Genomic DNA, 17,685 nt, shown 5'->3' with positions numbered 1-17,685 from the left:
TGCCGTTGAGCGTGGTCTGAGGGAGCTCACTCCCAGGAGGAGCGCAGGGCCGGTCCCCTCGCAGGTGTGAGCCCTCCTTCTGCCCCTGTCAGGCTTCCAGGAAAGCTCCAGAGCAGCTCCTGGCCTCCGAAGGTCAGTCCTCCCACTGCTGCCTGTTCCTGGCGATGAAGCTTTCGTGGGTGGTGGGCTTCCCGGGAGCTGTGGGGACAGGAGGAAAGCTGATTTTAGGGCTGGCAGGGGCAGAGGAGCCTGCGGGGCGGCCAGGTGCCGCTCTGTGCTTCTGGAACTCCCCAGAGAGGCCTCGGCCGTGGACCTGAACACAGGTGCGAACAGAACACAGGTGGCCGTGAACATCCCGGAGAAGATGCGCGCACCTGGGTGAGGGGGGAAGAGGCCAGGTGGGCAGAGGAAGGATGGGAGGCGCCCAGGGAGTAGGGCCACGGAGGCCGGAGGAGGCAGGGCCCAGCAGAGGCCCAAGCCCCTGAGTCAGGGCTGGGGCGAGGGCGCCCGCCAGCAGGGCCCTTTGCCTGGTGGTCTGCGGTTACCACTCCCACCCCCACCCACTCGGCATGGGGGCCAGAGGGTCTCTGAAGCACACAATCAGCCACCTCATTTGAGATGGCTAGCCAAGGCGGGGTGCCTGCCCGGTGTTCTTTACGAGAATGCCAGGGGCCGGGTTTGGCCCGTGGGCCGCAGTCTGCTGCTCCCTCGTCTGTGTCTCTAGCTGGAACATCGTAACAGGTGTGGGCTAGGCATTCACCACACAGGGTGACCCTCAGCCCCTTGGGGAAAGACCACAGGCTGGCTTCTGGAACCGCACATACGTGGGATCTACGGACCCTGCTTGTCCCAGAGGAGGGCTTCCCAGGGCTCGGTGCAGCTCTGATTGGCCAGCACGTGGGGCACGCGTGGCCCTGCTCACTCGGTCTCATGTGTCCAGAGCCATAAGCTGTGGGCGCTGCAGGCTCTAGTCGGAATCAGGGCTGGAGAGGCCGTGGGCACCTCCTGAACAGTGCGATGTGCAGCTCCCGGTCCAGACAGAAGCTCAGAGAGGTCACTGGTGCGTGGCCCCCCTCCATCCTGGGGAGAAGGCTCCCTGGGAGCCGGGCTGCTGTGGGCCGATGCTGTTCCTGCCCTTGGGGAGCCAGGCGGGGGGGCCCCTGACCTCGGTGCAGTGAGGACCCGCTCTCCGGGATGAAGCTAGAAGATTCTTTTTTTTCTTTTTAGGGCCGTACCTACCCCACAGCTCACAGCAACCCTGGATCCTTAACACACTGAGAGGGGCCAGGGATTGAACCTACGTCCTCATGGAAACGAGTCAGATTCCTAACCCACTGAGCCACAGGGGGCACTCCGAACCTCGCCGTTTTGAGATCTCTGCATGTTTATAGTTTGCCAGGCACGCAGCGGGCACTAGGAAGTAGCGTGATGATGGATGGTCTTGGTTTGGGTATTTGGACCACAATCGTGCTCCAGAGCGGGTTCAACAGTGTCCCTCCCAGATTCACGTCCACCTGGAAGCTCAGATGTGACTTTTTTTGGAAATAAGATCTCGGCAGATGGAATTTGTGAAGATGAGCTCACTCTGGAATAAAGGAGCCCTGAATGCAGTCACTGGTGTCCTTACAAGAGGGTAGACGGGCAGAGACACGAGGAGAAAGGTGACGTGGAGATGGAGGCAGGACCGCAGGGACGCAGCCACAAGCCCAGTCATGAGGTCAAGGGCTCCAGCAGCCACCGAAGCTGGGGGAGAAGCATCAGGAAGTTTCCCCCTTGGAGCCTCCGGAAGGAACCAAGCCTGCTGACACCTTGATTTGGGGCTTCTGTCCTCCTGAAAGGTGAGAGAATGCATTTGGGTCTTTCTAAGCCACCTTGCCTGTCGTCCTTTGTCAGGACAGCCCAGGGAAAATAAGCGACACTCCATAAGTGTGTCTGAGTGACTGGTGACCCATTTCTTTCTGGCTCTTGTTCCTAGAAAAAAACTAGAGTCTGTGGTTTTGGTCCTTGTGTTTCTTAAACATGGGATTCTCCTGGACTCCTGGAAACACACAATCGGACAGAAAGGGAGCCTGGGGAATTGCCCGAGTTGTAGCTGCTGATCGATCGGCCGTAGTGAGTGGAATCTTCAGTTCCCTGCAAAGCTCTTGCTGATGTAGAGGGTGTCTGCGGATGTAGATGGCATCTGAAAATCCAGATTCTCGGGAAAATGTTGCAGCCCTCGTCTGCAGGTTAGAAAGCTGGGGTTGAAGCCAGAGACCTGAGTGAGATGGAGTTGCAGTGAGAGGCAGATGGGCAGTGGCGGGGTCTCTTCCTGCCTTAAGAGGCAGCGGCTCCGGGAACCTAGCCCTGCCCTCGGGACCCAAAGCAGGGGTGTCTCCAGGCCAAGATCGTGGCTCCCGTCCAGCTGGTTTTGAAGCTTCAGATGCAATGATTTGAGAGACTTTGGATGAGGCTTTTACTATGTGGGAGCTGTGTGCTAATCAGAGTTCTGCTGAGAAACAGGACCAAGAGGGTGTGTGTGTGTTCAGGAGAAGAGAGGGGGAGAGAGAGGCATTTTATGGAATTGGCTCATGCGACTTTGGGCCTAGTAAGTCTGAAATCTTCGGGCAGCCAGTAGGCTGGAGACCAGGGAAGAGCCGATCTTGCAGCTCGAGTCTGCAGGCCCTCTGGAGGCAGAATTCCCTTTCCTGGGGAACTTCAGTCTTTTTCCTCATTAAGGGCTTCCACTGATTAGACCAGGCCCACCTTTAATCTCACCCAAAAATCACCTTCACAGCAACCTCTAGACTGGTGTTGGACCAAACCCTGGGCACCATAGGCAAGCCACATTGACACATAAAATTAACCAGGGATGTAGCAAAGCATCACTTTCTCCAGTGTGACAATTTCCTTGGGATTCTGAGCCCAAGTGCCATCAAGCTGCAGGTATAGAAGGACTTTGAGGCTGGCTTGTTTATTTATCTCTGGGCAGACTTTGCTGTAGACGTTTTCAGGGGAATCAGGGCAATGGAAGAGCATAAAACACTCTTTCCTTGGCTGGCTTTTTCCTGAGACGCTAGAGCTGTGACAGAATTTCCGGAATGGGCTTCACCTACTTACCAGTAAATCAACTCACAGAAGTTTTACCTAAAAGCTCAAATATGAATGGATGTCTGGGGGAAGAAACTTGAGAGAGGATTCTTTTTCTTTTGCTTATCATATTCTCTTTCTCTCTCTTGCTCTTTTTTTTTTTGGTTGTGCCTGTAGCATGTTCCAGGGCTGGGGATCGCATCTGTGCCATGGCAGCTTCCTGAGCTGCTGCAGTGACAACCCCGGATCCTTAACCCACTGCACCGCAAAGGAACTCTGCTTTTGCTTATCTTCTTTTCTTAGCTTATCTATCTTTTCTGTTTTCTTCCCAATAAAGTGTAAATGTACCTCATATGTCATAGCAATTCTTTATAAAAAATAGCTTTGGAGATGCAGGCACGGTGCTTAAAGATTCCTTGGCTCCAGGACTTCCCATCATGGTGCAGTGGCAACAAATCTGACTAGGAACCATGACGTTGTGGGTTTGATCCCTGGCCTCGCTCAGTGGGTTAAGGATCTGGTGTTGCTATGGCTGTGGTGCAGGCTGGCAGCCGTAGCTCCAATTGGACCCCTATTCTGGGAACCTCCATGTGGCACAGGTGTGGTGCTAAAAAAAAGATTCCTTGGCTCCAGCCATCGTGCTGAATGCTGGTTCTTGGCCCTCAGAGGGGCCCTCCCATGTGCCTTTGCGGCTGGGTCCTTAGGCCCCCAAGGAAAGCAGCTGATGAGACCTGGGAGGTCACCTGTGAAACCATACCTGGTTTCTTCTCACCTGAAACCCCTGCAGTTCTGCCCAGGAGCCATAAAGGCACAACCCCTAAGCCCAAGGGAAAGCCTGGATTGGGGGTGAAAGACTGGGATGGCAAATGACTGTCCTCCCAAGTGGCTGCATTGAAGAGGGTCCCCCAGGACCAAGGACCCATGGAGAGCTTGCCCAGCCACGTGATGATGCTGGGAGGAGGGCGAGGGCAGGAGGCATTTGCCATTTACTGGAGATGCTGACACGGCAGAAAAACAGCACCTCTAGCCTCTCTGCAGTCCTGAGGTGGAATCTGGCCTCTGGTGGACCAGCTTGGGTGAGTCTCGTGACCTCTGTGGCATTTCCACTTTTTTACTCAGCAGAGGAGCCCACTTCCGGCTGGGCTGCTGGGTGGACCAGTGACAATGACTCTTTACTGGCCTGGGACCCAAATATGGTCACGTCTCCCATTCTCCTGATTCATCTTCTGTGTGCCCCCCAGGGGTCACCATCAGGACCTCATCCCAGGAAGAACAGGTGCCCCGGGGCTCCGTCAGCCGAAGAGGTCAGCACTGCTTCTGAGGGCCAGGTGGGAGGGTGCCCATCTGTGGCTGCCGCCACCCATGTCCCCGCTGAGAACCCTCAGTCCGGTGGCTGCGTGGCAGGTGGTGCCAGGCTGCTGTGGTCCCCCGCGTGCAGGGCTGCCTGGTGGTCGGGCTCCTGTAACCACTCCGCGAGGTCACACACACAGCTCCTGTTCCTGCAGCATTGCCCTGGGTCCGGGAGCAGGGCCGCTCGCTGCCCCGGCACAGGTGTGCCTCCTCCCAGCCTGCTTCCCTAAACTGGTGCTGTGGGTGGTTCACTTGCACAGACTGGGGCCTCTGGCCTCTAGTGGGTGCACCTGCTACTGGGAAAAGGAAGAAAAGGACTCAGGGAGCTTTCCAGGAAGGTGGGGCTGGGGGATGAGGTGCAGCACATGGTGGCCCCGGGATGGAATGGGGGGAGAGCCGGTGACCCTCCTGATGCCCCAGGCAGAGAGAGCAGCCAGCCCTCCCAGGGGACACGAGTCCACAGGTCACAACGGTCTCAAGAAAACAATAGCACACTGACCCCACGTTACCCTGGAAACAGAAGGCCAGCCGCCATGTGACACATGACAGGACTCAAACACGCTGAGGTGGGGAGAAGGCATGAGCATGTAAAGCAGACCTGGAGTCCCAGAAATAACCAAGGGGCAGCTTTGGCATAAAAATACACTCCAAAGGAGTTCCCATCGTGGCTCAGTGGTTAATGAACCCGACTAGTATCCATGAGGTTGCGGGTTCGATCCCTGGCCTTGCTCAGTGGGTTAAGGATCCTGCCTTGCTGTGGCTGTGGTGTAGGCCAGCGGCTGCAGCTCTGATTGGACCCCTACCTGGGACCCTCCATATGTCATGGGTACAGCCCTGGAAAAAAAACCAAAGACCAAAAACAACAACAACAACAACAACAACAAAACCAACAAAAAACTCTCCCCACACTCCAAGGAAGGAACCCAGCTGCTGAGGGGGGGGATGGTGGGAGGTGTGGAGTGGTGCCAACGAGGGAGGCAGGGCGGCCTGGTTTCCCCAACAGGACGTGGCGTGAAGGAAGGGTAAAAGAAGACCCTGAGCCTTGGCCGGAGCCCTGGGAGGACAGAGTTGGTCTCAGTGGGCACAGCAGGGTTTGGGGGTAAGACTGCATGGGCTGGGCTGACTTGGAGATGCAGGAGGAGGGGGTCTGTGGTGGGGACTCGGGGTGTCTGGGCTGCAATCCAGCGACAGGAGCCTAAAGCCGTGGGGCCTGATGAGGACGAAAAGGAGGCCAGACATCAAGGGGCTGGAGGGGCCAGGAGCCGGCACAGGAGACTGGACGGAGGACTCACACCCCGCCACCCTGGCCACTGCCCACGAGATGAGCACAGATGCCCAGGCCCTGCACGTGGTCAGGTGACTCTGCTGAGTGAATGAATGAGTGTGTATGACGCTGACCCTATCGGAGCCCCTGCGAGGCCGTTCTCAAAGAGGGGACCAGGTGCTTCTGGGGTGGAGGGTCTCTGAACTCGGGTCAGCAAGGAAGCTCAATGCCCACTAAGGCTCTGGGGCAGAGGACCCGCTGTTCCTGTTACACCCACATCCAAGGGCGTGCACAGGCCAGCAGACTCCTCCTCGATGCCGGGAACTCACGTGGACTTCACGTTCTGAACAAGGAGAGGTTACGCCAAAAAGACGGACACTTAACAGGAAGCTTGTCATCGTTTTAGGCGTAGAATTAGGAGCTGCGTGTGTCAACCGGCTTTCATTCTAAGCAGCATCAGATCCACCTTTTCCGCCAATCCCAGCACAACCTGAAGCCCGGGCATTCGGATCAACTCTGATGCTGCTTTTTTTGCTTTTTAGGGCTGCGCCCGCGGCATATGAGGTTCCCAGGTGATGGGTCCAATCGGAGCTGCAGCTGCCAACCTACATCACAGCCACAGCAACACGGGATCTGAGCCGCATCTGCGAACTTCACCACAGCTCATGGCAACACCGGATCCTTAACCCACTGAGCAAGGCAGGGATTGAACCCTCGTCCTCATGGATACTAGTCGGGTTCGTTAGCACTGAGCCACGATGGAAACTCCAGGATGCTGTGTTCTGAGCAGTGCCCTGGAGCCACCAGGGGCCAGCCGGCCAACGACGACGTGATCTCTGCAGTGACCGTGACCTCACGGGCTTAGTGTGAAAGGAGCTCAGGTGGGTGGGTTGTGTCCCCAGTCGGCTCGGAAGAAGGTCTGGCATAAAAGGCTCTCGGGCATCCTTTATTCACCCCCGTCTGTCGGTTACCGTTTCATTTGGACACAGACACCGAGCCATTTGAGAGAAAGGTTAAAACTGACCCAAAGGCACTCTGGAACGTGTTAGAGCATCATCAGGTGGCTTCTAGCTCCAGGGGAGGCTCACGCTCAGGGCTCAGTTCCCTGCTCTGCACAGCGGGCTGTTCTGAGGATGAAGCTGGCCCCTGAGAGGCACAGAGCCACGCTCGGGACAGGGGTGGGGAGACAGGGTCACTGAGCTCAAGGCGGCTCTGAGGGTCCCAGGGCCTCCCCTCAAGCTGGACGAGCTGCACAGACACGCAGACGTGGCCCTGAATCCCAGACTGTCCGCAGTAGAGACCCCGGAGCTGGTCCGCAGACCGGAAGCAAGTGGCAGGAAGGCAGCACTGATGGGTGTGGCCCTCATCCCCCGGATCCCACTGTGGCGGGTGGTGGTGCCAGGCCGGACCCCGGGCTTCTGTCTGCCCACCTACAGCTCCGCCGACTGCACCTGCCTCTGGGCTCTGAATGGGTGCTCACTCGCTCCCACTCGGGGGCTCTGTCCTTGACCTCAGCGTCATGCCTCCCGCCTGTGAACCCCAGGGGAACCCGCAGACCAGGTGTGTGTGTAAGGGGCCAGGGGTCTACCCCACCCTCTTACCCCACCCTCTTATTCGGACAGACATGAGTGCAGCCACTTGTCCTGATGTCCAGCAGCAACCCCCCAGAAGCCCCCGCCCTCCCGCCCACGCTCCAAGAGTCAGAGTCAAGAACACACAGATGGCAGGTGCAGTAACGGGTCACCCCTCTTCCCTCCACTCCTGAAAGCAAGACGAGCGAGCCCGCAGAGAAAGGCGTAAAAGATCACACTAGCAAGGTCTTTGTGTCCTTCAAAAAGTTTAAACCATGTTGCCCTAAAAGAAAGACACATCAGCTTGGGGATTCTCATGGGTCAGAGCAGGCTGGCGGGGGTGGCCTTGGGGGCTGTCTGTGAACGTGGGTGAGGCGGTGGCGGTCTGAGAACTGCTATCAGCTGGCAGATGGGACTCCAACCTGGATGGGACCCTGTGCAGCAGCACACGCAGGGCAGGTGGCGCGGGAGATGGGACAGGCCGCTCTGTCACTCTGTCCTGTGCAGACGAACCTCTTTTTTAGGGCTGGTGGGTCATCACAGGCTTCTGCGAACACACGTGGACACATCAGCATGCACCATTACAGGGGTGCACACGCGTGCACACACATGCAGGCACACGCCCAGAAACACCCAGGCAGGCACAGAGGCAATGCACTGGTGTGTTCACAGGTAGACACAAACTTAGATTATAAGTGTGTACACAAACACACATGGGCACGTACACAGACAGACACACAAATACACGTATGTACACACACACCCCTGTTAGTCAGAGGTATCAATCAATCTCTTCTGGGTCTTTATTCAGTCTTTCTCTGCCTCCGTGTCCCCAGCTATGAACGTGGGTCAACGACTCTCATCAACTGGGTTGTAAGGACGGAAAGTATTTGACATTTTCAGCTCCGACGCACAGGAAGGTGTGTTCTAATTTGAAAGCATTTAGACTTTCAAGTTTCCATTGGCAATTTCCTCCTGTTCCTTTGCGTGGCCGCACCCACAGCGTATAGAAGTTGCTGGGCTGGGGACTGAACTCTCCCCTTCACAGGGACCTAAGCTGCTGCCATTGACTTCTTAACCCTCTGTGCCACAACGGGAACTCCAGCACCTTCTAATTAATTTCCATTGGCCTCCTGCCTGCTGGACCCGTTCTGGTCAAGGTCCAGGTGGCCTCTTTTGGGCTCAGGCAGGCCTGGCAGGGCACCTCTGCCGTCTGTCATTCCCCTTCAAATGTGTCCCCTCGTCCGGGGTGGCCTAAAGCTGGCTGAATCAGCCACGTGTGCCACCCCCCTGCCTGCCAACATAAGGCTCGTACACAATCATAGAGGCTGAAATCCCATTTGAAAGTGGAGCTCCTGGAAGAACAGAGCTGTCTCCCCATCTCCCTGAACAGCCAAGCCGATGGCTCAGACTCCTATAACTGGTGTGAAGTCAGATTCCCTGCTGGGTGGTGGCAGCTGGCAGGTGGATGTGGCTGTGGACAGCTGTGGGCCTCGAGGGTGTCTGGACCTCTGGACCCCGACTGTGGTCACTGAGTCCTCATGCCCACCCATGTGAAGTGGGCATGACTGCGTGGTCCTAGGGCTCAGCTGTCTCGAGCTGTCACAGCGCCCTGTTTGTGAAGCGCTGCTATGGCTCCAGGCAGGGGGCACCTGCATCAGAAAAGCCAGCGCTCCCCCAGGCTTTCCTGTGGCTGGAACCACCAGGTCTGTAAGATCAAGGCCACGGCCCCTCCTGGCCAGCCTGATACTCCTCGGGCTTTGGTAGGAAGTGCAAGCTCCTTCTGCAGGGAGCCCCACCCACGGAAGTCGGGGGACAGCCTTGACCCTGGCAGCTGCACAGGTGGCTCACTGGAACGATGTTACAGACTTGGGGGGGGAGGCAGTGGGGCTCCCTGCCTCATGGGCTGTCCCCGTCCCCAAGCCGAGACCCACCCAGGGCAAGCAGCCCATCCCCAGGAAACTCTGGTACCTTTAAGGAATGCTTTCGATTTTCCTTTACAGCTTTTGCTGATGTGACTTCTCATCAGTTTATCCCAATCCTTTATCTGAAGATGTGTTATCAACAGGTCGATCTGACAGCGCACAGAACTGTAAAGCCGCCTCGGTAAATAGAAAACTTACCGCAAAGCTGTGGCTGGCGGCTGCCTTCCTGCCGTTGGGGTTCCTCTGAGTCAGCGACCCCCGGTACACAGATTCCCGGGGGAAGGGGTCACCCTCCTTGTCTTTGGGGGAAAGGCAGGGAGGTTGCTTGTTAATCACAAACCTACAAACAATTGTCTTTGCCTCCTAAGAAATTTTAAAAGGCGCGTAGAGATCAACACGTCTTTTCTCTTTTGGGAAAGCCCGTCTGTCCCTGGGAGAAGACATAAATCCAGTGCAGGGGAAAGGCCCCCAGGCGGGCGAGCGGAGGTGGGTGGGGGTCCCGCAGGTGGCAAACGAGAACGTCTGGAAGCCGGACACAGCAACCCCACTTCCTTCTGTAGGCACTTGGGAGCCAAGGGCTGTTTGTGAGCAGGGGAGGACATCAGAGACCCCCTTGTGGGACCAGGGAGGTGGGGGAGCTGGGAGGACGGGGTGGCAAGGGTTCCGCTCAGACACAGGCTAACAGGAGGCATGACAAGGGCCCGCCCGCAAGGGCTCAGCAGTGGGGGACCGGGTCGGGAACTGGGGCAGGAGCTGTGGTCGGGCTGCGAGGTGAGTGATGGACCAGCATCCAAGATTCCCCAGAGCCCCGCCTGGCGCTGCGCAGACGACCAGGCCTTACAGCCCTTTGGCCAAGCTGATGTCCTTGCCACCAGCAGGACATCAGGGAGGCTAATCACGCTCTGGGCCCCGTGTAAGGCCAGGAGCTGTGCGCTGCATCAGACGGTTTACAACGCAGGACACAGAAACCACCACCTCCACCTGTACAGGCGTAAAGCCGCAAATCCAGGTACCCCGACACCAACGCGCAGGGACGGTCCCTGAAGGTGGTTGGAAGCATCGGAGTGCCCTTCGGGCATCAAGGGTGTGAGATGCTGGGTCCCACGGTTACACAGAAATACAGGGCCCTGATCATTTTCACGCCCCTGAGTTTATCTCCCAGGCCCGGGGGACGAGGGAAGCAGGTGACTCTTACCTTGGCCTTTGGAGTAATGATTGAGCTTCCCCCTCACAAGAGAGGGCACAGCCGCCGCCTGGAAGAAAGATGCCGTCCCTGGGTATCCCTGTGCTGCAGCAGTGATTAGTGGGAGCTAGGTTTGAATTGGCCATTGTTCTTCCAGACTCTGATTAATCAGGGCAGGCGTCTTCTGCTCTTTGGCAGTATTTGAACTTAAAATGCATGTTTGATAAAGTCAGCACTAAATGCCAGGATACAAAAGAGACGCTTAATTTTCGGAGAATGGCCAACTTTGGGTGGGTACGGGGGAAAGCTTAACTTTCAGCCCCATAGATCTGGGTTCTAACCCCTTCCCACTGTGATAGGGGCCCTTTGCATTCTCTCTGAACTCAGTCTCCTCCTCTGGAAAGTGGGCCAGTAGCCCCCTTTTAGGATTGAAAGGCTAATGGTACCTCATGTGTCCCAGCTCCCCATGGCTCTTGGCCCATACCTTTCCCTCCCTCTCCCTTTTCCTGCTACTTGCTTCTCTAACATGGGCTAATTCGTTCTCGGATTTGCCTCTTCAGGGGTGAAGCGGGAATGAAACAGCCTAACTGCCCTGGAAGTCTTGCCAACAGGGCCCCCTGGGACTCAGCCTGGCTCATGTCATGGGCTGTACCAGGAGGCCGGGTGCAGAAGCCTCTGGGCCTAGGCTTCCCGTGACACCTTGGGGAGCAGCACAGCCCTGAGGAGAGAGGTGGGGAGTCAGGGGGCCTGAGGCGGTCACTGTGGTTGGTGTGATCTCGGTCCAGTATGTCTACCTCCCTGAGGCTCCCTTTCCTCCTCGGGACAGCGGGGGTGCCGTCCACGCCCGCCCCCCAGGTTTCGTAAACATCAACAGGAAAGATGGAGAAAAACCCCATTTTTAACTGGGAAGAGCCACCCACTGTTGTCATGAGAAGCAGGCATGACCAGAGGTTCATTATCGGTGACAGGGGACCGCAGGCAAGACCTGGAGCACAGGCCACCCTTGGTAGGTCCCTGGGTCTGGCACCTCCGGCCACACCCTGAAACCCAGGAGATTCTGCTCCCTCCCAGACCGCCCCTCCCCCACGCTCTGCAGCTGTTAAGAGTGTCACCCTCTTCCCCGCTGCATGCTGTGGGGCTGCCGCCCACACCCCAGGTCTGTCCCTGTGCCATCTCGTGCACACTGGCTCCTGGGGTCACTCCCGGAGCCCGGACCCACAGCTCCCAGAGGAGGCCTGTCCCCAGGCCCTGGAGCTGGCTGCCCCTGTGAAGAGTCACCGGTGACGGGTGGGCATGGGGGGTACACAGCCAGCACGTGGCCCCTGTACAGGACGACCCCGTGACATGCATGTCTCCAGGGCTCTGTGTTACCCTGAGCCTGCCCCCACCCCCCGCCGGGTCCGCCCGCCTCCTCCCCTCTGCCCACCGTCCCAGGGCCCTGCTGGGCTTTCCTGAACATTCCTGACAAACCCCCTGCAACGCTCCTTCGTCCGTGTGCACCCGGGGAGGCCAGCCTGTGAGACTTGGGTTCTTAGAGCCGGAACATTTCAGCTCCCCCACCCACAGACTCGTCATGCTTCTGGAAAAGCCGGGCCAGCCGCTCACCCTCTTCCAGCCTCTGGAGCTTGGAAGGACTCACACATACCTTGACCTCATCTGAAGGGAGTGCACTTGAGTCCTCAGCAGTTCTGCCGTACTTCCCCACAAGCCGCGGAAGAAAGATCTGGAGAACAAGGAAGAAGCCTGTGCATTATCGCTGCTCATTTGACCTCTGGACACAGACACAAGGGTGGAGGGTCTCTTTCAGCCTCAGGCTGGAGCGTGGAGAGGGCGGTCAGCCCCCTGGAACCCACCACTCGGTGCTCTGTGACAAGCGCTGCCGGGCTTAGCAAATTAAAACACAGGGAGTTCCCGTGGTGGCTCATTGGTAAGGAACCTGACTAGAAACCATGAGGATGCGGGTTTGATCCCTGGCCTCGATCCGTGGGTTACGGATCTGGCATTGCTGTGGCTGTGGTGTAGGTCGCAGATGTGGCTTGGATCTCGCATTGCTGTGGCTGTGGTGTAGGCTGGCGGCTGCAGCTCCGATGTGACCCCTGGCCTGGGAACCTCCACATGCCACAGGTGTGACCCTAAAAAGCAAAAAATTAAAAAATTAAAATACAGAACTCCAGTTAGCTTTAAATTTCAGATCAACAACGAAGAAACACTTTGGTATATGTACCAAATAGCACACGGGATATACTTAAGCTAGAAAACGAGTGATCTGAAATTCAGGTCTGACTGGGCGTCCGGTGTCTGACCAGCAGCCCCATCCAGGATGCAGCTGGGAGCCCCAGTCATTCTTCTGCTGTATTTCCTCTCGTTGAGACCTGTCTGGAGACTCCTGACTTGAACCCGGGAGAAGGATGCTGGTCCCGGGGCTGCTCTGTGGCCGGGAAGGCCCCTCCCACACCCGTCCACCCGCTTCCCCTCGTCACATCTGCCGGGAGGTGCCGCTGTGTTAAGCCCTCAGCACCAGGTGTTGTTCAGCTCCTTCTGGTCTTTAAACTGTGTGTGCGTGTGTGTGCGTGTGTGTGTGTGTGTGTACACGCAGGTGGGCGTGTTTCCAGTTCTCACGTAGGAGCTGAGGGTCTCCCCAAAAAGGACCTGCTTCAGTTAGAAACGACAGGAAGGGATGAAAAGGAGCCCTCGGTGACAGGGAAGGAGGCTGCAGCGAGGAGGAGGAGGAGGCGGCGGCGGCGGCGGCCGGTCTCTCCAGCACGACCCCCGGGGGCCCGCGGCCCCTCCACTCACCGGGAGGTTGGACTTCCTGCGGGCCTTTCCCGAGGGCCTCACTGTGAGCCCCGCCGCCTGCAAGGCTGCGATCCTGGACTCGATATCAGAAACCTGGGGAAGGACAGACAGACAGACAAACGTTACTCTGATGTCCCTTCTCCAGGTCTCAGAACAGGAAGAGTGGCGGCCCCCCTTCGCGGATGTCATCACGCGACCCCTAACTCAGGTGTCCCAACCAGGGGCACCTCCTGGGGCTCCGCATGCAGTCACCTCCAAGGTTGTCCAGAGGGTCGCCCCCAGGTGGGAGGAGAGGGGCCCGTTGGTGACAGATGGAGGGAGGGGAGTGATGGGGGGAGAGGTGGAGGAGGAAGCTCTGGAAATAGGAACAGGCCCCATTCAGATCCATTCAGATCCCCAGGGGCCCCCAAATCCTCCCCTGTGGTCCCCGGGGCTCTCTGGAACCTCTCACCCATTCCCTCTCCCTCCGTCTGATCCAGCATCAGGGTTTCACTGCTGCTCTCTGAACAGACCACACCTGATAACACCCCAGGGCCTTTGCACCTGCTGCCCTCTCTTCATGAACCCTGCTCACTGATTTGTTGTCTCTCTCCTCCCGCTACAAACATAAGCGCAGTGGAGGCATGGGCTCTCAGTCTAAGACGCTCCCACAGCTGCAACTTCTGCGCCCGAATCAGTGCCTGCCACCTTCGGGCATTGAGAATTGTTGGCTCTGCAAGAGGGAATAACTGAACGCCACGCTCCCCTGCTGGTTCGCTCCTCCAGTGTGTGTGCGGCCTGGGGATGGGCAGTGGGAGCTGGATCCTCCACACTCTGGGGGGCGGACCCCTCTTCTCTGGGGCCCCCAGGGGAGGGCAGAGCAGAGTCCAGTCACCTTGACTGTCTCTGAGAGGCCCTGGCTTTGACTTCTGCACACCACCGAACCCCCGTCACCCTAAATCAAGCCCTGGACCCGAGCTCCAGCTCACAAGCTGACCCTCCGTCAGAGTCGGTCCTGAGCCCGGGTCATCCTAAAATCTAAGCCTGCTTCTGGAGAAGCTCTCCTCGTGGGACAGGGAGGGGTCCGTGTCAGCATCTTCCTTCGGTGGCTGAAAATGCTACCTGTCCCAACTTAAATGGGAAAAGGACGGGGGCGGGGGGGGTGGGAGGAGGGAGGGAGGGGGAGTCCTGCAGAGGCCCCCAAGCTCAAGCTGACAGGGGGCTCCTCTGCGTGAGCCCCTGGGGGGGGGTTGTCCTCATCTATCTGGGGGGGCACCTGCCCCCTGGGGCTGCTCAGACTACCTCGCTCTCTGTCTGCTGCACCTCTGAAACTGTGGTGGCCACTCTGTCTTCCAGCTCCGACAGCTCCTCGTCGGTGGTCCTTTTGGGCTGCATGGGGTCCTGAGGGCCCCGGGGGTCCTTTTCCCATCTGGGTGCTTGGCCAGCAGCTGTGCTCACCTAGGAAAGGGAAGCAGTGAAAGTGACCCCCAGCAGGAGCGACCGCAGGGTCCTTACCAGCACAGGTCCCATCCTGAGGTTGCTGCTCTCTCTTAACTCCGGGGCTGCTGGACCACGGGCACCCTCTGTGGCCATTGTCCAGGGGCTTCCTGCTCCTCCGTGGTTGTGACTGGGCCCTGTTGATCCCTGGCCCTACCTCCGCCTGGGTCCTGTGGAGGCCCCCCGGGTGGCCTCACCTGTGCGGCGGGCCTGGGGAGCTCCCTGATGGGGGTGCTGCTGTCCAGATCCAGCCCTTCGTCCTGGCTCTCCTCCTCCGCGGATGAAGCCCCGCGGTCACTGACGTGGCGGGTCAACTCCTCCAGCTTCCTCTTGAGGGCCGCCTCCTCCACGTCAGCAGCCGTGGGCTCACTGCCAGCGGGACCCTGAAATGGACAAGCAGGTGGATCTCATTCAGTCGGTCACTGGGCAGAGGCAGGGCTCGGGGGCCCGGCTGGCGCTGTGATCTCCTCTGTGCCCCAGCTGAGTGTGGCCGAGGTGCCTGCTGACCGTCCCTCCTCCAGAGTCACGCTGTGCAGGCCGGGACCTTCCTGGCGATGCTGATGGCACCCGGGCTACCCGAGACACGCCATTTTGGAGCAAGACATTGGACGTTTTCGGCAGAGGAGGGCAATTCCTCCCTCCGCCCCCACATTGGGTCCCCAAGCTGTTTCCTAGGGTTCGGCACCCCAGCAGTGCCAAACCTGAGTCCAGACTTGACATTTGGCTGGGGGGCTGGTGGGCCTCAGGGCTGACAAGTCTGTTTTCTGGGTTTTTCTCTGCTCCCCTGTGTTAAGACTGAAGTACATGACGGCTGTGTGGCCTCAGCACCTGCCGAGGGCTCTGGGGTGGGTCTGAACTCGCACAAGGACGGGGACATTCAGGTCCACCATCCACGGCATGTCTTTCTGCGCCAGGCCGTGTGCCCACGGCCTCTCCCACGAGCCTCACGTCAGCTTTGCTGTGGGAAACAGACTCTCAGACTCCAGCTCGGAGCTGAATGACAAGGGTCCCTAGTGTACTTGTGACTCTTGGAAAACCACGAAGTTGTGTGAACGGCATGCTGACGTTTCCTCTGACATAGGGAGTGGTGTCCCTTCTTCTTCTTTTGTCTTTTTAGGGCTTATTGAGGTCCCCAGGCTAGGGGTCCAATCGGAGTTGTAGCTGCTGGCCTACACCACAGCCACAGCAATGTGGGATCCGAGCTGCATCTGTGACCTACACCACAGCTCACGGCAACACTGGATCCTTAACCCACTGAGCGAGGCCAGGGATCGAACCTGCATCCCCATAGAGACTAGTCAGGTTCATTACTGCTGAACCACGATGGGAAGTCCCATGCATTCCTTCTTGAATTTAGAGCCGGGGAGTCTGTCTCCCAGGATGAATTTGGACGAGGTGTATACCACGCAGAAGGTCTATTCACCTGCCTTGGCAGGTGAGGAACTCAGAGCTAAACAGAGCTTGTCTCTGGCAATCTCTTCTCCAGACTCCAGGTCTGACTCTGCTTCTTGCAACTGTTTTTCAGGGCTGTATTGTTTTGGTTCTGATTTTTAAGTCTCTCTGTCTTTTTTTTTGTTTGTTTTTGTTTTGTTTGTCTTTTTTGCTATTTCTTTGGGCCGCTCCTGCGGCATATGGAGGTTCCCAGGCTAGGGGTCGAATTGGAGCTGTAGCCACCAGCCTACGCCAGAACCACAGCAATTCGGGATCCAAGCCGCGTCTGCAACCTACACCACAGCTCACGGCAACGCCGGATCTTTAACCCACTGAGCAAGGGCAGGGACCGAACCTGCAACCTCATGGTTCCTAGTCGGATTCGTTAACCACTGAGCCACCACGGGAACTCCTCTCTGTCTTTTTTAATCTGGTTGCAGCCTGTAGGGATTTGATGTGAGCTCTCAGTTCTCAGACCAGGGAACCTGGGCCACAGCAGTGAAAGCACCAAATCCTAACCACTAGACCACCAGGGAACCCCCTTAAATATCTATTACAAATTCAGTTGGAGCTGGAGCATAACAGGAGCTGGATAAAAAGGGAACCAACAGAGAAAAACCCTCACTAGGGGCTGGGGTCCCTCACTGATTCCAGCTTTTAGTCTTCCTCTATGGGTGGGGAAAGAATATACTCCGAGCCTGCCCCCTCCATGGCCGGCCTCCCTCCGTAAGCTGCAGACCAGGGCCTGGGCAGCGGTCAGGGATGCAACCTGGGCCGCAGCAGTGAAAGCGCCAAAGCCTAACCCACTAGGTTGGGGGTCACCCATTGATGCTGCTGATGGGGGGGGGGCTTCACCAGGATGCTTCACCCACAGTGCGGGGCCAGGCAGGCCAGCTCCCACCCTGCCTACCCCCCCAGCAGAGGACAGTGCTCCTCCTCGTCTGTGAACGGGACCCCCCCCCAAACCCCGGGCCTCACAGCTGGGGGCCGAGGGCCAGCGGAGTGAGCCGACAGGGAAGCAGCACGTTTCCTGGGGTCTTTCCTTTTTCCATTTTCCCACTAAGCTCCCAATCAAATCTCGGTGGAGGCCGCAAGAGGTGAAGAGAACCCCTAGGCTGTTTGGAGGGTGGATTCTGCTCCATCGAGGCGGAGACATCTTTCTCCGCGAGTAAATGACATCGAGAAACTTCGGAATCCTCGTTCCCTGGGAAGGTACTGTGAGGCCCATTTTCTGACACCAAGGGTTCTGGAACCCCGAGCAAAAGCTGGGAGCGGCACCCAAGCGGGGGTGGCGTTGGGGGGATGAACAAAGGTGACACATTCAGCAAGACAAGGAAGGAAGGGGCGTCTGAAGGGCCTGTGACGTGTCACTGCCGCAGGGCAGCCTTTGTCTCTGCCGATCCGATCAGCACAGGAAGGCGCGAATTGATTATGTCAGGCTGATCAAACTAACAGGCAGGAGCCCTGGGTCACCGCGGACCAGGAGGCGCGCCAGGTAATGCCCTCGAGTGACTGAAAGCACGACTCCGTCATCCCTTGAGTCACCGGGCCCTTGAGTCACCAGGGTCTATTAACTCCCAGGCCGGGATGCGAGAAAATCAATTCTTCAGTTTTCTCCCA

At 57.8% G+C, this 17,685-nt stretch overlaps 1 protein-coding gene across 5 annotated transcripts in view; it reads right to left on the bottom strand.

Moving 5' to 3' along the window:
* MLPH (melanophilin) overlaps positions 7,504 to 17,685 on the bottom strand; it is a 45,763-nt gene continuing 35,581 nt past the window's right edge. For 3 of the 5 annotated variants that reach the window (XM_021074499.1, XM_021074498.1, XM_021074501.1), the window contains 7 exons: positions 14,832 to 15,017; positions 14,440 to 14,595; positions 13,159 to 13,251; positions 12,008 to 12,085; positions 10,375 to 10,432; positions 9,378 to 9,478; positions 7,504 to 7,801 (listed from right to left, as the gene is read on the bottom strand). In XM_021074499.1, coding sequence (XP_020930158.1) covers positions 7,775 to 7,801; positions 9,378 to 9,478; positions 10,375 to 10,432; positions 12,008 to 12,085; positions 13,159 to 13,251; positions 14,440 to 14,595; positions 14,832 to 15,017 — 699 coding nt within the window. In that variant the 3' untranslated portion in view covers positions 7,504 to 7,774. 5 annotated transcript variants of the gene reach the window in all.

This window comes from Sus scrofa, chromosome 15, assembly GCF_000003025.6.
Source record: "Sus scrofa isolate TJ Tabasco breed Duroc chromosome 15, Sscrofa11.1, whole genome shotgun sequence".
Lineage (NCBI taxonomy): Eukaryota > Metazoa > Chordata > Mammalia > Artiodactyla > Suidae > Sus > Sus scrofa.
This window is presented reverse-complemented; position numbering and strand designations above follow the sequence as displayed.